At 38.6% G+C, this 24389-nt stretch overlaps 1 protein-coding gene across 1 annotated transcript in view; it reads left to right on the forward strand.

The window, feature by feature from the left end:
* Positions 1 to 22534, forward strand: part of LOC121383901 — a 167786-nt gene extending 145252 nt beyond the window's left edge. The window contains exons 11-12 of the mRNA XM_041513999.1: positions 15246 to 15300; positions 22525 to 22534. Of these exons, the coding sequence (XP_041369933.1) occupies positions 15246 to 15300; positions 22525 to 22534 (65 nt within the window). The remainder of the gene's footprint in view (positions 1 to 15245; positions 15301 to 22524) is intronic.
* Positions 22535 to 24389: the final 1855 nt, after the last annotated feature.

Here is a 24389-nt window from a genome sequence, read left to right on the forward strand (position 1 = left end):
TAGCAAAACGTTTACTGGCTGAACTTGGGGCTGGTAAGACACCTAAAAACACTGACTGTAAAGAAAAAATGGAACCAGCAATTAAAAAATCCTGTTATTTATTATATATATATATATATTTTTTTTTTAATTGTTTTTTTTTTTTTTTAAACTGGATAAACTGTTACTGACAAATTGGTTATTCTTTCCAGTAAATAGTAAGGTGGGTTTTTTTTTAAACGATATACAGTTAGTAGCATATGACAGAATTTTATATACTAACACTGTTTATGTTGATACATTTCAATTAAATGCCTACTGCTTAAAGATCACAATGCAGCTCATTTTGGTTAATAATTGAATAATAACATACCAATCACTGATTGTGGTAATTGTCATTTTTTATTAAATGACGTAAAGGTATATGTATTTACATAAAGAAAAAATGTTCAACATGTACTTGTAATCCTGATTTTCTAAATACCCAAAAGGTTGCGTGCAAAAAAGAACGCCACAAGGGCAAATGCAAATGCATGCAGCCCCACGCCAACCCAAATTGTGATCTGGTAACTTGGAACTACTTGAAAACTACATACGATAATTATATAACATACACGCATAACCAGATTCTAATACATAATTGTGAACAGTCAAAGCACTCCTGTGCTAAAATCTAAAAATAATAATAAAGCAATATAATGTAATGTCACGAACTCTTGCATGGTAAAGTATTACCATAGCCAAGGAGTAGCCACATGCTGGATACCTGCGTGATAAAGTATATGTAAAGAATACAAAGTTCGGAGCAGCTACATGCTGAACTCCTACACAGTACAGTTTATGTCAACATAATACAATGTTCGGAGCAGCCACATGGTGGATACCTGCGTGATAAAGTCTATGTGAGGAATACAAAGTTCGGAGCAGCCACATGCTGAACTCCTACACAATACAGTTTATGTCAACACTACAATGTTTGGAGCAGCCACATGCTGAACTCCTGTGTGCTAAAGTCTATGTGAGGAATACAAAGTTCGGAGCAGCCACATGCTGAACTCCTGCACGATACAGTTTATGGTAGGAATACAAAGTTCGGAGCAGCCACATGCTGAACTCCTGCACGATACAGTTTATGGTAACAATACAAAGTTAGGAGCAGCCACATGCTGAACTCCTGTGTGAAAAGTCTTATGTGAGGAATACAAAGTTCGGAGCAGCCACATGCTGAACTCCTGCACGATACAGTTTATGGTAACAATACAAAGTTAGGAGCAGCCACATGCTGAACTCCTGCACGATACAGTTTATGGTAACAATACAAAGTTAGGAGCAGCCACATGCTGAACTCCTGCACGATACAGTTTATGGTAACAATACAAAGTTAGGAGCAGCCACATGCTGAACTCCTGCATGATAAAGATTTATGTAACATGTATCTGAAGTGTAAATATTCATTAAACCCAGAGTAGCCAGTAGAAACAAGAGCAGCCAGATGCTGACCTCCTGCATGATAATGGGAATACATAAATATGTGTTAAACAGAGAGCAGCCACATGCTGAACTACTGTAAGGTATTCATGAAGTATTCAAACAAAGGTGGGGCTTTAGACCTATGAACCTGTTAACTCTGGAACCTGTTCATACTTTATGTAATGTATCTAAGGTAAATTATATTAACAAAAAGGCTAAAACAGGCAATACAAGCTTCAATGTTTCCAGAATTACATTCTGAATGCATTAATTCGAATGTACCTTTGAAAAGCATCAGTGTTCCACCGACCCAGATTTTTAATCACACTTTCGGAGTACCCTTGCTTTGCAGCTTCCGTTGCTGCCCCAATCCTAAAGCTGTGGCCTTTATATAGTTTTGGGTCTAAGCCTGACCACCTAGTTGCATGACTGAGCTGTTGGGCAATGTAAGAGTAAGAGACGGGGGACCCATCCTGAAACTGAAACAAAGGACCCTGATCATGAGTGAACTCACCACAAAATTGCCACAATGATTTGACTGGGCAGTAATCTGCGTTGGTACTTTTTGAGGTCAAATGCAGATAAATTGGTTGCACATCCATGTTATTCTTAAAGTGGCGTATGGTAATATCCACTGACATTGGACAGGTGCCCTGTTTGTGAAATTTTATATCTTGCCTCTGTATCACTTTACTGGCGTCTGCCTTTGACTTACAGACCAGCTCGCCAAGACGCATGAAAGCATGAAAAGCAAGGAGGAAAACAGACTTAAGTAAAACTTGGGTCGCTGGGTTATTAACAGTATGGTTTAGCCCATCAACAGGTTTTATCAAAATATCCTTTGTAATGGGTAGTCTAGTGTCCTTTGGGCCCTCAATAATTTTGCGCCCTTTTATTATTTTCCGAATAATAAATCTGTGTGTCGGATCGGCAAAACCCATCACTTTGTGCACATAGCTAATGGCAGAAATGTGTGATGCCACAGATGACTGACAATATTTCTTAGCATGGAGATAAGCCACAAAGTTGGCAACACTCGGAATAGACAGTGGTAGCTGTATGTGACTTGTACCTAAAAAACAATCAAACAAGCGCCAACTCCTCAAGTAAGAAGCCTTGGTCTTGTTGGAGTTGGAGGCACACAAAAGATGGAGCGCATCTGGGTTTAAATGGACTGAAGGTAGATTGGAACAGGGGTGGACTCTTGATCCAGCCATGGAGCCAAAACAAGTGCATCCTGAAATTGCAAGCGTGAAAGTTTATCAGCGACAACATTTAGTTTCCCAGGGATATGTGATGCTCGGAAATAAATATTGTTTGACAGAGCTGCAATTACTAAACGACGCACCAATCTCATAAGGGTCGGCTCGCGACAAGATTGTTTGTTAATAACATGAACAACTGCTTCATTATCCGACATGAACAAAACTTTCTGGTTAGCAAGACGGTCACCCCAAATTTCCAGTGCTAGTACAATTGGAAATAACTCCTTAATAGTTATTGCCAGTGAAGCCATTGACTGTAACCAGTGGTATGCAAACCAGCGGTTCCCAAGGATGGCTGCATATCCCAGGTTACCCGATGCATCTGAATACATAGTGAAATGATCCGATGACAGCCATTTATCATTTAAGAAAACCGATTTCCCATTAAATGATATCAGAAATTTCAGCCATGCCTGAATATCTAGCCGAGATTCTTGGTTTAGTCGTATGAAGTGGTATGGTTCATTTACGTTCATGGTCAGATCTATGAGTCTGCGGAGGAAGGCACCCCAGGGCATACTACCGTACAAGCAAAATTAAGTAGACCCACAAGTGATTAAGTTCACGCAATGTGACTTTTCTCCTTTTACTCATAGCTTGTAATGCCGAACGCATCTTAGACAATTTATCAAATGGTAAACGACATTCCATCTTGATAGAATCTACCTCTAGTCCGTATATTTTAATGATGGAAGTTGGCCATTCAGTTTTTTCTTCTTTAATAGGCACACCAATTCTCTGACACAATGACAAAAACAAACTCAAGTCAGTACTACATTTACTGGAGTTGGGGGGGACCCACAAAAAGGAAGTCATCTAAGATGTGGGACATGCCTGAAGCACCATATTTTTCTATCATTACCCACTGTAGAGCTGTGCTGAATGATTAAAAAATCTGGCAAGAACTGCTAGCTCCCATTGGGAGACAACGGTCATAATAGAAATTATTATGCCACACAAATCCTAGAAGATGATAGTCATTTGGGTGAATGGGAATTATACGAAAAGCATCTTCTATATCTGTTTTTGCCATTAAACAGCCTTTACCAAATTTCTTAACAAGTGAAATAACATTGTCAATGGTATCATAATGCACTACAGAGTGAAAATCAGAAATGAAATAGTTGATAGATGACCCACGAGGATAAGAGAGATCATGAATGAGTCTATATTTCCCCGGGACAGACTTTGGAACCAGACCCAGGGGAGAACTTACAAAGTCTGGGAATGGTGGTTCTTTATATGGACCTTTGATTCGTCCCAGTCGCAATTCCTTTTCTAACTTTAATTCCACAATCGCTTGGTTGTCATTTACCGATTTATGGTTAGAAGATAGCCTGGTACATGGATAGCCCTCATAACCCAAATGAAAACCAAATGTAAAACCTTGAATTAGATTGCCTTGTAAATCCCCCCTGTAACCCGTAAGCTCTTGTTTTAGTACCTTAAGACATATTGGAGTTGGAAGAGTTTTTGTGTTGACGGAGTTTCCTGCATTTAGATTTTGGGTGGGATGCAGCTCCGCACACCTGGCAGTGATGTTTGTATTTGCATGGGTTTGACCTACATGCTTCCCCTCTATTGAAGGCAAAGCAAACTTTGACACGAAAGGGCCGCTGAGGAAGACTATTTCCCAAGAATCTCTTACCCACTACCTGCACACTGTTTGCTCTGAGGTTAGCTGCCTTCGTATACAACTCATCAATAGGTTTTTGCCAAGGTTGCTTTTGAGTTCCCCTTAGCCTACGAAACCGCTCATCGTACTGCCTCCAAGCGAGCTCACCATGATTGGCATGTAATTCTCTGATGGTGGTTAAATATTTGAGCAGGTTACCAGCTTCAGAGGGATGCTTTTGGATAAATATGGCAATAAATGTATGGAAGCATGTCGTCCATTGATCGATAGACAATGGCTGTTTTGAAGTTTGGCCATGATGTAGCTGGATAAAACCAGCCGCAACATTGAATGAAACAGGTTCTTCTGAATATGTGGATGAAAGAACCCTCATATCAATGTATTCATCCTGCCATATTTTAGCTTTCACCCGCTCTGAAATTGTGACCCCCAAAGGTATTCCCCCAGAAAGATCAATGCTACAATTTCTGCTAGCAAAATGTTTGTCGGTTGACAAAGACTCACCCTGAGAAAAAAGATTCTCTATCAGAGACATCACTGGGGAAGAACTCAGTGTGTTACCACTTTCCCTCCTCAGTGTGATGCCTGTGTCCAATGAATCTGTCAGGTCAATGTGACTGTGTACCTCACTATCACTGCCTGTTCTTGCAACCTGTTCGCTTGTGATCGTACAGGGTGCTGCAGGTTTGTGGACCTGTTTCAAAAGAGCTGTTGCCAACAGGTCATAATCCAAACCTGGTACATTATCAGTCTCCAACTGGTGTGATGGATGCGGGCCACTGGTGAGAGGCTGAACCTCTGTAGCCACTTCCGCAACCGTCTCCAACTGCTGGACTGGGTGTGGGGTCATGGTATCGAGTTGTCCCTCTGTAGCCGCTGTTGGGGCGATGTGTTGTTTTTTGGCACCTGACCGCCTCTTTGGTCGTGTAGAGTTGGCAGCTGTGGTTTTCCTCTTTGGTGCCATTTCATGAAAATTGTGAAACTAAAAGAAACAAAACCATACAAAAGGCAATATTTAACTTCCAAAATTGTTAAGCCCTGTGTAAATAACATACACCGTTATTACCAGAAAATATGTATTACACTAAATACATGAATTTGTATATTACTGAAAAATGTGCATTTTAATAAATGCATAAGTTTGTACAGTATACTATGTTATTGTACAAGGCACATAAAACTAAATACAACAATTTGCACATTAACTGAATGTGTGTCATCACTGTGCATTATACTGAACCAAGAATTTGTACATTATACTGAATGCACATCATTACTGTGCATTACTGAAAGCAAGAATTATACATTATACTGAATGTATATCATCACTGCATTACTGAAAGCAATCATTGTACATTATACTGAATGTACATCATCACTGCATTACTGAAAGCAAGAATTATACATTATACTGAATGTACATCATCACTGCATTACTGAAAGCAATCATTGTACATTATACTGAATGTACATCATCACTGCATTGCTGAAAGCAAGAATTATACATTAACTGAATGTACATCATCACTGTACATTACTGAAAGCAATCATTATACATTATACCAAGAATTATACATTATACTGAATGTACATCATCACTGTGCATTACTGAAAGCAATCATTATACATTATACCAAGAATTATACATTATACTGAATGTACATCATCACTGCATTGCTGAAAGCAAGAATTATACATTAACTGAATGTACATCATCACTGTACATTACTGAAAACAAGAATTATACATTATACTGAATGTACATCATCACTATACCTTACTGAAAGCAAGAACTGTACATTATACTGAATGTACATCATCACTGCATTGCTGAAAGCAAGAATTATACATTAAACTGAATGTACATCATCACTGTGCATTACTGAAAACAAGAATTATACATTATACTGAATGTACATCATCACTGTACATTACTGAAAGCAAGAATTGTACATTATACTGAATGTACATCATCACTGTACATTACTGAAAGCAATCATTGTACATTATACTGAATGTACATCATCACTGTACATTACTGAAAACAAGAATTATACATTATACTGAATGTACATCATCACTATACCTTACTGAAAGCAAGAACTGTACATTATACTGAATGTACATCATCACTGCATTGCTGAAAGCAAGAATTATACATTAAACTGAATGTACATCATCACTGTGCATTACTGAAAACAAGAATTATACATTATACTGAATGTACATCATCACTATACCTTACTGAAAGCAAGAACTGTACATTGAACTGAATGTACATCATCACTGTGCATTACTGAAAACAAGAATTTGTACATTATACTGAATGTACATCATAACTGTGCAATACTGAAAACAAGAATTATACATTAAACTGAATGTACATCATCACTATACCTTACTGAAAGCAAGAATTATACATTATACTGAATGTACATCATCACTGTACATTACTGAAAGCAATAATTATACATTAAACTGAATGTACATCATCACTGTACATTACTGAAAACAAGAATTATACATTATACTGAATGTACATCATCACTGTACATTACTGAAAGCAAGAATTATACATTATACTGAATGTACATCATCACTGCATTGCTGAAAGCAAGAATTATACATTATACTGAATGTATATCATCACTGTACATTACTGAAAGCAAGAATTATACATTATACTGAATGTACATCATCACTGCATTGCTGAAAGCAAGAATTATACATTAACTGAATGTACATCATCACTGTACATTACTGAAAGCAAGAATTATACATTATACTGAATGTACATCATCACTATACCTTACTGAAAGCAAGAATTTGTACATTAAACTGAATGTACATCATCACTGCATTACTGAAAGCAATAATTATACATTATACTGAATGTACATCATCACTGTACATTACTGAAAGCAAGAATTATACATTATACTGAATGTACATCATCACTGTACATTACTGAAAGCAAGAATTATACATTATACTGAATGTACATCATCACTGTACATTACTGAAAGCAAGAATTATACATTAACTGAATGTCATCACTGTACATTACTGAAAGCAAGAATTATACATTATACTGAATGTACATCATCACTGTGCATTACTGAAAACAAGAATTATACATTATACTGAATGTATACTCTTCAAAAAAAGAAACGCAAAAGGGTACAAATGGGTTATAACTCCGATTTTATGTTTCCTACCGGTTCATGCTTTGTGAATATAAGGTCATTGCATGTCCCAAGCACATTCCCACGGTTACATTCGATAAAACGCAGCTACTGTACAATAAAGTTCCAAAATGTGAATATTCGCAAAAACGCAGCCACGTGCAAACCATGTCACCACTGCACGTGCGTTGTCTGCACGTGCACCATGAACACCGACAGTATAAAAGTGCAGGGTGTTCGCTTGCCTGGCCTCTGTATCTGGCCGACAGTTGACAATCCAGGACATGCCACGTCTTAGTGAACCGCAGAGAAACAATGCCATCGGCCGAATAGACGCAGGCGAATCCAGAACGGCCGTTGCCAGGGCATTCCATGTGTCCCCAAGCACCATCTCCAGACTGTGGGACCGTTACCAGCAACATGGATCAACACGTGACCTCCCTAGATCCGGTCGACCACGGGTCACTACCCCCGGGCAGGACCGCTACATCCGGGTACGCCACCTTCGGGAACGATTGACTACTGCCACCTCCACAGCCGCAGCAATACCAGGTTTGCGCAGGATATCCGACCAGACCGTACGGAACCGCCTACGTGAGGTAGGAATTCGTGCCAGACGTCCAGTTCGAGGTGTCATCTTAACACCACAACACCGTCGACTCCGACTGCAGTGGTGCCAGATTCATCGACAATGGCCTCAACTGCGATGGAGACAGGTGTGGTTCAGTGACGAGTCCCGATTTCTGCTCCGACGTCATAATGGAAGATGTCGCGTGTATAGGCGTCGTGGTGAACGTTATGCGGCAAACTGCGTGCAGGAAGTGGACAGATTCGGCGGGGGTAGTGTCATGGTGTGGGCAGCCATCTCACACACTGGCAGAACTGACCTGGTCCACGTGCAGGGCAACCTGAATGCACAGGGCTACATTGACCAGATCCTCCGGCCACACATCGTTCCAGTTATGGCCAACGCCAACGCAGTGTTCCAACATGACAACGCCAGGCCTCAGGTGTGTCCTATCACTTACTCACAATGGACTAGAGTGAATTGTAAACAATCCTGCAACATTTGGTAATTATCGGACTCACCATTCAATAATTAAATCAATTCTCCAAATGTGGTTTTGCGTTTCTTCTTTTGAAGAGTATATATCATCACTGCATTACTGAAAGCAAGAATTATACATTATACTGAATGTATATCATCACTGTGCATTACTGAAAGCAATAATTATACATTATACTGAATGTACATCATCACTGTGCATTACTGAAAACAAGAATTATACATTATACTGAATGTATATCATCACTGCATTACTGAAAGCAAGAATTATACATTATACTGAATGTCATCACTGTACATTACTGAAAGCAAGAACTGTACATTGAACTGAATGTACATCATCACTGTACATTACTGAAAGCAAGAATTATACATTAACTGAATGTCATCACTGTACATTACTGAAAGCAAGAATTTGTACATTAAACTGAATGTACATCATCACTGTGCATTACTGAAAACAAGAATTATACATTATACTGAATGTACATCATCACTATACCTTAGTGAAAGCAAGAACTGTACATTGAACTGAATGTACATCATCACTGTGCATTACTGAAAGCAAGAATTGTACATTATACTGAATGTACATCATCGCAGTGCATTACTGAAAGCAAAAATGTGTACATTATACTGAATGTACATCGTCATACTGAAGCAGCAGTTTGCACTGAAAGTACAATATTGTACACATTATTCTGCATGTATGTTGTCATTTTGCATCTGTTTACATATTAAACAGAAATACATGTACTATGTCACTGTGCATTAAACTGAATGCATATATACATTATACTTCTAGTTGGCTTCAGCTAGTATTTGTACACTCACTGAATACAAACTGAATGTGTACATTATGCTGTAATAGACTGCAAAATAGTTCTGCATTACTGGTTTATGTTAAAACCAAAGAACATAGATTTGTGCATTCAGATATCATATATTTGGGAGCTTGGTAGTAAGTAGAATTATGAACATTTTACCACATTGAATGTGTATACAGGTAAATGACACTACATTTACAAGTAACAATGTATACTATTCATATATCTGTACATGTAGATGTATATATATATACTACTCAAAAGAAGTTAAGGGTCAAAAATATTTGTGCAAATAAAAATAAGGTAATATGCTAAAATTGTGACGACTAATGACAAATTATTTATTTGATGTCTCAAGAACAGAAAACAGAAAACAGAAAACAAAAAACCTTTGCTTGGAAACTAGTTTACTACCCAGATGGAGAAAGTCATGCACCCCCAAAAATGATGTTTACACATGTAGTAGAAGCGTCAGTAACTGGTGTAGCCACCATTAGCATTCACATATTCTTGACAACGTTGGCACATGCTGTTAACCAGGCGTTGGAAATAACTTTGAGGAATCGCTTGCCATTCTGTAACTAATTGCTGAGCCAGTTGCTGGAGGTTGACGGCAGGGACGTGATGTGATCGAACTCGCTGCCCTAGTTCATCCCACGCAACCTCAATGGGTGACAAGTCTGGTGAATATGCAGGCCAATCCATGTGCTGAACGTTCTGCTGCTGCAGGAAGTCGGTTACCACCCTGCCACGATGAGGTCTTGCGTTGTCGTCCTGGAACCAAGCTCCTGGTCCAATCCACTGCAGAAGTGGAATTACAAAAGGTTGAACAATCTCATTGAGATAACGCTGACCAGTCAAATTTCCTTTAATGATGTACAGAGGGGTTCTGTGATTCATGGATATGCCCGCCCACGACATTACACTTCCTTCTCCAAATGGTAGATGTTGAAAAACGTTAACATCAGTATATCTTTCTCCTTGACGACGGTAAAGACGAGCCCGACCATCACTGAACTGGAGCAAGTACCGTGACTCATCTGTGAATAATGTCTCTGTCCATTGCCCACGGTTCCACCGGATATGACGTCTGCACCAATCAAGGCGAGCCCTTCTGTGACGGGCAAGTAGCTGTGGTCGGATTACAGGACGCCGACATCGCAAACCTTGGTCTCGCAGACGATTCCTAATGGTCTGGTCAGACACATTGTTGCCTGTAGCAGCTCTGAGTTGATCACGAAGACGCCGTGCAGTCACAAAACGGTGTCGCAACGCCTTTATCAGCAGCAAACGGTCTTCTCGTGCTGTTGTTGATCGTGGTCTTCCAGAACGGGAGCGATTTTGAATAGAATTAGTCGTCCTGAACCTCTGCCAGAGTCTACTGATAACGCTTTGGCTTACATTTAGACGGTGAGCCACAGATCTTTGAGTGTGTCCATCTTGTAGCCAGCCAATGGCCCTTCCCCTTTCTTGCAAACTGAGTTGTCGTCGAACCATCTTCAAATTTTAAGTGATGATGAAAGGAAAATGCTCATCCATTTTATTGCTAAAATTGGCATGCATTGAATTACACTCATGCTAAGCACGTGCAAATGGTGCACGAGGTGTCACAGTGGGTGTATCGAGGCAGGTTGTCAGTTTAGTCTGACTATGTTTTTGCTTCAAATCTATGAAAAGGAAATCTGGGTTAACTTAAAAAGATTCTAAAGATAAGGGCAATGATTGCATGCCCCTAATAATGTGATGTCTTTAGTCCAAATGACAACACAAAGGTTAATATTCTAACCCTATCTGGCCTAAAAAAAACATACTTCCAAAAATGATCAAACAGTTCCTTTGACCCTTAACTTCTTGTGAGTAGTATATATATATTCTATACCTACTTACAATTATAGTAGAAGTACTTTCTTGTATTGCAGGATTGCACTCTTTATACTCTGCAAATACTTTTTCATTGCCTGTTCACAGAGATGGACTACATCCGTTGACAGGAAAGATAAACCTCTATGATGCCAAAATTTTACGTACTCCATAGCTTGTGTCTTTTCCTGTAGCAAAACATTTGTTTGTACCACCTGTTGATTGTAACCTGGGGGTGTTTTATTTACATTCCTCCAAAGTAATTGTCCAATCACAATGATAGTATGATCACTTTTATTGGATAAGTATTTTGCAAACTGAACTATATCTGTAGACAGCTGCATCTGTAGGTGTGATATCTAAATGTGTTAAATCATTTCCACCCAGTTGTATAAAAATTATGTCTGGAAACGTAGGACCGAAAGAGAACAATTCATGCCGATGATGTACTGTTTTAGGGTTAAACCACCCTGTGCTCTAATACATATATGAAATTGGTCCTTATTAAGCCGCAAGTTATGATTAACCTGTTCAATGTTTGCATAGTCTCGCAGGCGTCGAATGAAAGAGTGTCCCAATATAGCCACTAATATCGGACGACCATCATTAGTAACACCAATATTCGCAATTATGCTCGACGAACTGGTCAAAGGTCACACAGTGGATTGACCTACATAACAAGGCCACTTCAGTATTGTTTAACACAGAATATTAATTGTCACAGATGTGTTTACACTATGAATGTGTAACAACAAGGCCGCCAACATTCAGGGTATGTTAAACAAACAAAGAAACTGACATCTAAAAATTGTGCCGTTGTAAGAAATAGGTTAAAAGGTTACCTTTACAATTTGAACAATGGCTCGTTTCTCTCCCAGAATGTGAACAGCACCCCCTGTCGGCTAATGTGTATACTTAGCAAGAATTACTGGAACGCGTTTGATTGACTTGTTCCAGTAAAATTCTAGGACTGCTAATATTCTGTAACTATTCTTACAGAATAATGATGAATATGTTCAACACAAATCTATTTATCTGCAATACATGTTATTGATAAAGTTCTTCTCTGAAAATGTTTAGATTCTCATGAAAAAAGCCACATTTTTAGCCCTGATAATGAATTATGTTTTCGATAAGCCTGGACCTTTAACATGTATGAACTTAATAGATCCTGTTATGATTCACAAACTTTGATTGATTTTGAATTTGTCTAAAGTTTGCTGGTTTGGCTTTGACAAGGCATTTGAACCGTACTTGAGATGAGGTCTTTTAAATGGTTCCGTCATATACTCTCTTGAGGGTCATCACGTTTGCTCCCCAGCTGATCTCTGCTAGTTTCCGCACAATGGCTAGCTTGTGTCCAGATTTTGGTTGAATATTCTCTCCAGTGTCTTAACAACACATCTGGTGAGGCTGATTGGACAGTAGCTGGTGGCATTCGTCTTGTCTTTTCCTTTCGAGGCAATTAGCTGCTTGGTTCCCTGGCAGCATTTCTCCATTTGGTTCCAGTGTGATCTTTTGTCCTCTGTTATCCTCATCATTCTTTTATCAGTCTCCACAGTTTGTGTCCATTTCTCTCTAGATTTAGATCTTCTGTCTTCAACTTTTGCATCTTGCCTGAGATATTGCTTTGGAATATTTTGCTTTTACTTCATGTTGTTCTCATGTGATGGCTGTTCTTCTGCCATTTTTCTAGGATCGGACATGTCATTCTGCAGTTCTTGTAGTTGGGTACTCCAGTAGGGTGTGTAGTTTTTTCAAACACCTCTTGGGATTGTCTCATGAACTGCCTTGAGAATATAATCTTTTAATTCCTTGACAACGTGGTTGATATCTCTGTTTTTTTGCCATTTTTCTAGGATCGGACATGTCATTCTGCAGTTCTTGTAGTTGGGTACTCCAGTAGGGTTTGTAGTTTTTTCAAGCACCTCTTGGGATTGTCTCATGAACTGCCTTGAGAATATAATCTTTTAATTCCTTGACAACGTGGTTGATATCTTTGTTCTTTTGCCATTTTTCTAGGATCGGACATGTCATTCTGCAGTTCTTGTAGTTGGGTACTCCAGTAGGGTTTGTAGTTTTTTCAAGCACCTCTTGGGATTGTCTCATGAACTGCCTTGAGAATATAATCTTTTAATTCCTTGACAACGTGGTTGATATCTCTTCCTTTGACTTTCAAATCCTTGATGAGAGTACTTGTACAGTGTTTGAAAAGCCCCTCTTTGACCTTCTTATATTGATTTTGTGGTTTTTTGAGTGGTACAATGTTTTTTTGAAGACCGCCAGTGGCCTAGTACCTCCGTCTTCAGCTCTTTAGGTTTTCTGTTGGGGTTACCGTAACCATGGATCCTAGATCATCATCCTACCCGGGGAGCACAGGGTTGATTTAGAATTTGTAATTTTCCTTCTCCTAGATAGATTGTCTTTCTTGACTTATGCCCTCTAACTGGTCGTCTATTTATCGATATCTGGGACTGGACTAGTTTCAGAGCGTATCCTTACACCGACGGGTCGTGCACACTGCACCTCTGGGGCTCCAGCTGCTCCGAGAATCCCCTCAGTTTAGCCTAGGTACCCGAGGGCCTAGTTACCATGGTGTGTCAAGCTATGAGAGCAGGGGGCACTGAGGAAGTCTTGTCTGGAGAGGTTATATATTATTTGTGTAAGATTTATTGATGATAGAATTAAACAAAATAACAAATCATTGTTTGAAAACAAATCATTGTTTCTTTGAAATTTCGAAAAAAGTCTAGCCTAAATATAATTTACATATAAATATAATTAGTCTGTCAGATATATACTACCAGTATATTTTTATTTTAAATGATTATAAATATAATTACTTTCATAACATGTATGAATTCTTGTTATAATTTCCCCCAAATGACCTCACATCTGATTAACTTCCTAGGTATGAATACTTTTTTAATGGGTACCTTAAGTCTGCTTGGAAAATGATTATCTCTACTTCTGTCTGATCAACTTCCTGACATACATGTATGTCTCAGTGATTCTGCCAGAAAGAAATATTTGGGTATGGTGCTATGGAATTGAATGCAACCACATTCAACAGGGGATTTAGGGGGCCTCCCTCAGAAAGAAAATTGGTTATATTTAGGGTTAGGGTTAAGAAAATCATAGAGCAATGATAAGAGTACTTAATTTTGTCAAAAGGTTAACTTAAAAAAAAACATTACAATTTTTTTTGGGTATGACACCATACCCGTTTTACCCTGTGTCTAGGTTTCAGCATTAAAATATTAATACATGAGCCCTGCAGATACTGTAAATGTAGAATAATATAATTAAATTCTATTGGAAGCAAGCAGTGAAGTAAAAACACCCAAATGATACAACCCGGAGAACACAAATTCTCACCTACATGGATGCATCTTGGAGCCAAAAACAGAAGTGATTCTAAAAAGACGGTCACTCCATGACCAGTGCTCCCCCTCAGATCGTTCTTTAGTCAGTTATAATTACCTGTTAATCATGATTAGTTAGACCTTTGACCATTTGACCATTTGACTAATTCTTATGACTATAAACCCATTGTAGAGTCTCAGACCATTCTTTATGCATTCAATATAACTAAGCAACGTTCCTCAATTTCTGGTACATGTTTATTTAATAAGTGAAGTTAATAAGAAATATAGCTAGAGATAAAACCAAACAAAATAGGAAACCCCCCAGAAAATGAAATGATAGATCGGATGAAACCCAGGAATACTACATCATCAACAATTTCTAATTGACATGCATAAAAAATGGATTATGAATTATCTTCTTTTTGGATGTAAATACAATAGAATCTTATTTCAGTTGAGTTGTATTGTAGGATGGCTCACAACATGATCGTTCAGATATGTTGCATTGTGTAATATGGGCTAGACTTAAGATTGATCTATTCGACGTGAGCTGAGGCCAGTAATTTTTCTTACTTGTACTGTGTTTCAGGTCTAAACGGGACGTCTCTGATGCACAGTGCCTGGCATGATGGCTCCTGGGTTGAGTATAGCAGTAGACTGGGTACGAGATGTGAAATATTGTTACTGTATAGCAGTAGACTGGGTACGAGATGGGAAATATTGTTACTGTATAGCAGTAGACTGGGTACGACATGGGAAATATTGTTACTGTATAGCAGTAGACTGGGTACGACATGTGAAATATTGTTACTGTATAGCAGTAGACTGGGTACGAGATGTGAAATATTGTTACTGTATAGCAGTAGACTGGGTACGAGATGGGAAATATTTTTACTGTATAGCAGTAGACTGGGTACGACATGGGAAATATTGTTACTGTATAGCAGTAGACTGGGTATGGGAAATATTGTTACTGTATAGCAGTAGACTGGGTACGAGATGTGAAATATTGTTACTGTATAGCAGTAGACTGGGTACGACATGGGAAATATTGTTACTGTATAGCAGTAGACTGGGTACGAGATGGGAAATATTGTTACTGTATAGCAGTAGACTGGGTACGAGATGGAAATATTGTTACTGTATAGCAGTAGACTGGGTACGAGATGTGAAATATTGTTACTGTATAGCAGTAGACTGGGTACGAGATGGGAAATATTGTTACTGTATAGCAGTAGACTGGGTACGAGATGTGAAATATTGTTACTGTATAGCAGTAGACTGGGTACGGGATGTGAAATATTGTTACTGTATAGCAGTAGATTGGGTACGACAGGAAATATTGTTACTGTATAACAGTAGACTGGGTACGACATGGGAAATATTGTTACTGTATAGCAGTAGACTGGGTACGAGATGGGAAATATTGTTACTGTATAGCAGTAGACTGGGTACGGGTGTATAGCAGTAGACTGGGTACGAGATGAAATATTGTTACTGTATAGCAGTAGACTGGGTACGACATGGGAAATATTGTTACTGTATAGCAGTAGATGGTACGACATGGGAAATATTTTTAATGTATAGCATTAGACTGGGTACGAGATTGAAATATTGTTACTGTATAGCAGTAGACTGGGTACGACATGGGAAATATTGTTACTGTATAGCAGTAGACTGGGTACGAGATGTGAAATATTGTTACTGTATAGCAGTAGATTGGGTACGACATGGGAAATATTGTTACTGTATAGCAGTAGACTGGGTACGAGATGTGAAATATTTACTGTTAGCAGTATAGCAGTAGACTGGGTACGGGTACGATGTGAAATATTGTTACTGTATAGCAGTAGATTGGGTACGACATGGGAAATATTGTTACTGTATAGCAGTAGACTGGGTACGAGATGTGAAATATTGTTACTGTATAGCAGTAGACTGGGTACGAGATGGGAAATATTGTTACTGTATAGCAGTAGACTGGGTACGACATGGGAAATATTGTTACTGTATAGCAGTAGACTGGGTATATTGTTACTGTATAGCAGTAGATTGGGTACGACATGGGAAATATTGTTACTGTATAGCAGTAGACTGGGTACGAGATGTGAAATATTGTTACTGTATAGCAGTAGACTGGGTAAATATTGTTACGAGATACGTGAAATATTGGAAATATTGTTACTGTATAGCAGTAGATAGGGTACGACATGGGAAATATTGTTACTGTATAGCAGTAGACTGGGTACGACATGGGAAATATTGTTACTGTATAGCAGTAGACTGGGTACGACATGGGAAATATTGTTACTGTATAGCAGTAGACTGTGTACGGGATGGGAAATATTGTTACTGCACAGCAGTAGATTTGGTACGACAGGAAATATTGTTACTGTATAACAGTAGACTGGGTACTGATAGCATGATGGGTAAATAAATATTGTTAATGTATAGCAGTAGACTGGGTACGAGATGGGTGAAATATTGTTACTGTATAGCAGTAGACTGGGTACGAGATGTGAAATATTGTTACTGTATAGCAGTAGATTGGGTACGACATGGGAAATATTGTTACTGTATAGCAGTAGACTGGGTACGACATGGGAAATATTGTTACTGTATAGCAGTAGACTGGGTACGAGATGTGAAATATTGTTACTGTATAGCAGTAGACTGGGTACGAGATGTGAAATATTGTTACTGTCTAGCAGTAGATTGGGTACGACAGGGGAAATATTGTTACTGTATAGCAGTAGACTGGGTATGTGATGTGAAATATTGTTGCTGTATAGCAGTAGATAGGGTACGACATGGGAAATATTGTTACTGTATAGCAGTAGACTGGGTACGAGATGTGAAATATTGTTACTGTATAGCAGTAGACTGGGTACGAGATGTGAAATATTGTTACTGTATAGCAGTAGACTGGGTACGACATGGGAAATATTGTTACTGTATAGCAGTAGACTGGGTACGACATGGGAAATATTGTTACTGTATAGCAGTAGACTGGGTACGAGATGGGAAATATTGTTACTGTATAGCAGTAGACTGGGTACGAGATGTGAAATATTGTTACTGTATAGCAGTAGATTGGACATGTATTGTTACTGTATAGCAGTAGAATACGACATTATTACTGTATAGCAGTAGACTGGGTACGAGATGTGAAATATTTTTACTGTATAGCAGTAGACTGGGTACGAGATGGGAAATATTGTTACTGTATAGCAGTAGACTGGGTACGAGATGTGAAATATTGTTACTGTATAGCAGTAGATTGGGTACGACATGGGAAATATTGTTACTGTATAGCAGTAGACTGGGTATGAGATGTGAAATATTGTTGCTGTATAGCAGTAGATAGGGTACGACATGGGAAATATTGTTACTGTATAGCAGTAGACTGGGTACGAGATGGGAAATATTGTTACTGTATAGCAGTAGACTGGGTACGACATGAAATATTGTTACTGTATAGCAGTAGACTGGGTATATTATTGTTACTGTATAGCAGTAGACTGGGTACGAGATGTGAAATATTGTTACTGTATAGCAGTAGATTGGGTACGACATGGGAAATATTGTTACTGTATAGCAGTAGACTGGGTACGACATGTGAAATATTTACTTACTGTATAGCAGTAGACTGGGTGTATACGAGATGGGTACGAGATGAAATATTGTTACTGTATAGCAGTAGACTGGGTACGAGATGGGAAATATTGTTACTGTATAGCAGTAGACTGGGTACGACATGAAAAATATTGTTACTGTATAGCAGTAGATATGGGTACAGTAGATGGTACGAAATAAATTGTTTACTGTATAGCAGTAGACTGGGTATGGGATGGGAAATATTGTTACTGTATAGCAGTAGATTGGGTACGACAGGGAAATATTGTTACTGTATAGCAGTAGACTGGGTACGAGATGTGAAATATTGTTACTGTATAGCAGTAGATTGGGTACGACATGGGAAATATTGTTACTGTATAGCAGTAGACTGGGTACGAGATGTGAAATATTGTTACTGTATAGCAGTAGACTGGGTACGATAGCAGTGGGAAATATTTGTTACTGTATAGCAGTAGACTGGGTACGAGATGTGAAATATTGTTACTGTAAATATTGTTACTGTATAGCAGTAGACTGGGTACGAGATGGGAAATATTGTTACTGTATAGCAGTAGACTGGGTACGACAGATGGGTAATGGGAAATATTGTTACTGTATAGCAGTAGACTGGGTACGACATGGGAAATATTGTTACTGTATAGCAGTAGACTGGGTACGAGATGGGAAATATTGTTACTGTATAGCAGTAGACTGGGTACGAGATGGGAAATATTTGTTACTGTATAGCAGTAGACTGGGTACGAGATGGGAAATATTGTTACTGTATAGCAGTAGACTGGGTACGACATGGGAAATATTGTTACTGTATAGCAGTAGACTGGGTACGACATGGGAAATATTGTTACTGTATAGCAGTAGACTGGGTACGACATGGGAAATATTGTTACTGTATAGCAGTAGACTGGGTACGACATGGGAAATATTGTTACTGTATAGCAGTAGACTGGGTACGAGATGGGAAATATTGTTACTGTATAGCAGTAGACTGGGTACGAGATGTGAAATATTGTTACTGTATAGCAGTAGACTGGGTACGACATGGGAAATATTGTTACTGTTACTGTATAGCAGTAGACTGGGTACGAGATGTGAAATATTGTTACTGTATAGCAGTAGATTGGGTACGACATGGGAAATATTGTTACTGTATAGCAGTAGACTGGGTACGATGATGTATAGCAGTAGACTGGGTACGAATAAATATTGTTACTGTATAGCAGTAGACTGGGTACGAGATGTGAAATATTGTTACTGTCTAGCAGTAGATTGGGTACGACAGGGGAAATATTGTTACTGTATAACAGTAGACTGGGTACGAGATGTGAAATATTGTTACTGTATAGCAGTAGACTGGGTACGACATGGAAATATTGTTACTGTATAGCAGTAGACTGGGTACGACATGGGAAATATTGTTACTGTATAGCAGTAGATTGGGTACGACATGGGAAATATTGTTACTGTATAGCAGTAGACTGGGTACGAGATGTGAAATATTGTTACTGTATAGCAGTAGAGTAGACTGGGTACGAGATGTGAAATATTGTTACTGTATAGCAGTAGACTGGGTACGACATGGGAAATATTGTTACTGTATATAGACTGGGTACGAATGGGAAATATTGTTACTGTATAGCAGTAGACTGGGTACGATAGCAGTAGAAATAAATTGTTACTGTATAGCAGTAGACTGGGTACGAGATGGGAAATATTATTGTTACTGTATAGCAGTAGACTGGGTACGAGATGTGAAATATTGTTACTGTCTAGCAGTAGATTGGGTACGACAGGGGAAATATTGTTACTGTATAGCAGTAGACTGGGTACGATGAAATATTGTTACTGTATAGCAGTAGAAATAAATTTGTTACTGTATAGCAGTAGACTGGGTACGACATGGGGTAAATAAATATTGTTACTGTATAACAGTAGACTGGGTACGAGATGTGAAATATTGTTACTGTATAGCAGTAGACTGGGTACGAGATGTGAAATATTGTTACTGTATAGCAGTAGATTGGGTACGACATGGGAAATATTGTTACTGTATAGCAGTAGACTGGGTACGAGATGTGAAATATTGTTACTGTATAGCAGTAGACTGGGTACGACATGGGAAATATTGTTACTGTATAGCAGTAGACTGGGTACGACATGGGAAATATTGTTACTGTATAGCAGTAGACTGGGTACGAGATGGGAAATATTGTTACTGCACAGCAGTAGATTTGGTACGACAGGAAATATTGTTACTCTATAACAGTAGAAATAAATATTGTTACTGTATAGCAGTAGACAGTAGATGGGAAATATTGGTAGATTGGGTACGACAGGGGAAATATTGTTACTGTATAACAGTAGACTGGGTATGTGATGTGAAATATTGTTGCTGTATAGCAGTAGATAGGGTACGACATGGGAAATATTGTTACTGTATAGCAGTAGACTGGGTACGAGATGTGAAATATTGTTACTGTATAGCAGTAGACTGGGTACGAGATGTGAAATATTGTTACTGTATAGCAGTAGACTGGGTACGACATGGGAAATATTGTTACTGTATAGCAGTAGACTGGGTACGACGATGGGAAATATTGTTACTGTATAGCAGTAGACTGGGTACGAGATGGGAAATATTGTTACTGTATAGCAGTAGACTGGGTACGAGATGTGAAATATTGTTACTGTATAGCAGTAGATTGGGTACGACATGGGAAATATTGTTACTGTATAGCAGTAGATTACTGTATTGTTACTGTATAGCAGTAGACTGGGTACGACATGGGAAATATTGTTACTGTATAGCAGTAGACTGGGTACGACATGGGAAATATTGTTACTGTATAGCAGTAGACTGGGTACGACATGGGAAATATTGTTACTGTATAGCAGTAGACTGGGTACGACATGGGAAATATTGTTACTGTATAGCAGTAGACTGGGTACGAGATGGGAAATATTGTTACTGTATAGCAGTAGACTGGGTACGAGATGTGAAATATTGTTACTGTATAGCAGTAGATTGGGTACGACATGGGAAATATTGTTACTGTATAGCAGTAGACTGGGTACGAGATGTGAAATATTGTTACTGTATAGCAGTAGACTGGGTACGAGATGTGAAATATTGTTACTGTATAGCAGTAGACTGGGTACGAGATGTGAAATATTGTTACTGTATAGCAGTAGATTGGGTACGACATGGGAAATATTGTTACTGTATAGCAGTAGACTGGGTACGAGATGGGAAATATTGTTACTGTATAGCAGTAGACTGGGTACGAGATGTGAAATATTGTTACTGTATAGCAGTAGACTGGGTACGACATGGGAAATATTGTTACTGTATAGCAGTAGACTGGGTACGATAGCAGTAGATGGGAAATATATTGTTACTGTATAGCAGTAGACTGGGTACGAGATGGAAATACAGTAGACTGGGTACGAATGGGAAATATTGTTACTGTATAGCAGTAGACTGGGTACGATAGCAGTAGATTGACATGGGAAATATTGTTACTGTATAGCAGTAGACTGGGTACGAATAAATATTGTTACTGTATAGCAGTAGACTGGGTACGAGATGGGAATATTGTTACTGTATAGCAGTACTGTGTATAGCAGTGCGAGATGTGAAATATTGTTACTGACTGGGTACGACGATTGTTACTGTATAGCAGTAGACTGGGTACGACAAAAATATTGTTACTGTATAGCAGTAGATTGGGTACGACATGGGAAATATTGTTACTGTATATAGACTGGGTACTGTAAATATTGTTACTGTAGCAGTAGACTGGGTACGAGATGGGAAATATTGTTACTGTATAGCAGTAGACTGGGTACGAGATGGAAATATTGTTACTGTATAGCAGTAGACTGGGTACGACATGGGAATATTGTTACTGTATAGCAGTAGACTGGGTACGACATGTGAAATATTGTTACTGTATAGCAGTAGACTGGGTACGAGATGTGAAATATTGTTACTGTATAGCAGTAGTAGATGGGGTACGATAGCAGTAGACTGGGTAAAAATATTGTTACTGTATAGCAGTAGACTGGGTACGAGATGTGAAATATTGTTACTGTATAGCAGTAGACTGGGTACGACATGGGAAATATTGTTACTGTATAGCAGTAGACTGGGTACGACATGGGAAATATTGTTACTGTATAGCAGTAGACTGGGTACGAGATGTTACTGTGTAAATATTGTTACTGTATAGACTGCAGTAGACTGGGTATAGCAGTAGATGGGAAATGTGAAATATTGTTACTGTATAGCAGTAGATTGGGTACGACATGGGAAATATTGTTACTGTATAGCAGTAGACTGGGTACGAGATGTGAAATATTGTTACTGTATAGCAGTAGACTGGGTACGAGATGTGAAATATTGTTACTGTATAGCAGTAGACTGGGTACGAGATGGGAAATATTGTTACTGTATAGCAGTAGACTGGGTACGACATGGGAAATATTGTTACTGTATAGCAGTAGACTGGGTACGAGATGGGAAATATTGTTACTGTATAGCAGTAGACTGGGTACGAGATGTGAAATATTGTTACTGTATAGCAGTAGACTGGGTACGACATGGGAAATATTGTTACTGTATAGCAGTAGACTGGGTACGAGATGTGAAATATTGTTACTGTATAGCAGTAGACTGGGTACGATAGCAGTGACTGGGTAAATATTATTTTACTGTATAGCAGTAGACTGGGTACGAGATGGGAAATATTGTTACTGTATAGCAGTAGACTGGGTACGACATGGGAAATATTGTTACTGTATAGCAGTAGATGGGTACGAATGGGAAATATTGTTACTGTATAGCAGTAGACTGGGTACGAGATGGGAAATATTGTTACTGGGTAGACGGGTACGATGGGAAATATTGTTACTGTATATTGTTACTGTATAGCAGTAGACTGGGTACGAGATGTGAAATATTGTTACTGTATAGCAGTAGAGTAGACTGGTACGACATGGGAAATATTGTTACTGTATAGCAGTAGACTGGGTACGACATGGAAATATTGTTACTGTATAGCAGTAGACTGGGTACGACATGGGAAATATTGTTACTGTATAGCAGTAGACTGGGTAATATTGTTACTGTATAGCAGTAGATTGGGTAAATGTGAAATATTGTTACTGTATAGCAGTAGACTGGTATAGGGAAATATTGTTACTGTATAGCAGTAGACTGGGTACGAGATGTGAAATATTGTTACTGTATAGCAGTAGACTGGGTACGGGTACTGACAGCAGTGGTACGAAAATATTGTTACTGTATAGCAGTAGACTGGGTACGAGATGTGAAATATTGTTACTGTATAGCAGTAGACTGGGTACGAGATGTGAAATATTGTTACTGTATAGCAGTAGACTGGGTACGAGATGGGAAATATTGTTACTGTATAGCAGTAGACTGGGTACGAGATGTGAAATATTGTTACTGTATAGCAGTAGATTGGGTACGACAGGGGAAATATTGTTACTGTATAACAGTAGACTGGGTATGACATGGGAAATATTGTTACTGTATAGCAGTAGACTGTGTACGAGATGGGAAATATTGTTACTGTATAGCAGTAGACTGGGTACGACATGGGAAATATTGTTACTGTATAGCAGTAGACTGGGTACGACATGGGAAATATTGTTACTGTATAGCAGTAGATTGGGTACGACATGGGAAATATTGTTACTGTATAGCAGTAGACTGGGTACGAGATGGGAAATATTGTTACTGTATAGCAGTAGACTGGGTAATGGGAAATATGTTACTGTTACTGTATAGCAGTAGACTGGGTACGACATGGGTTACTGTATAGCATTAGTTGGGTACTGAAATATTGTTACTGTATAGCAGTAGACTGGGTATTGTTACTGTATAGCAGTAGACTGGGTACGAAATAATATTGTACTGTATATAGACAGTAGACTGGGTACTGAGATGTGAAATATTGTTACTGTATAGCAGTAGATTGGGTACGACAGGGAAAATATTGTTACTGTATAGCAGTAGACTGGGTACGAGATGGGTACGAAATATTGTTACTGTATAGCAGTAGACTGGGTA

This window comes from Gigantopelta aegis, chromosome 10 (genome assembly GCF_016097555.1).
Source record: "Gigantopelta aegis isolate Gae_Host chromosome 10, Gae_host_genome, whole genome shotgun sequence".
Lineage (NCBI taxonomy): Eukaryota > Metazoa > Mollusca > Gastropoda > Neomphalida > Peltospiridae > Gigantopelta > Gigantopelta aegis.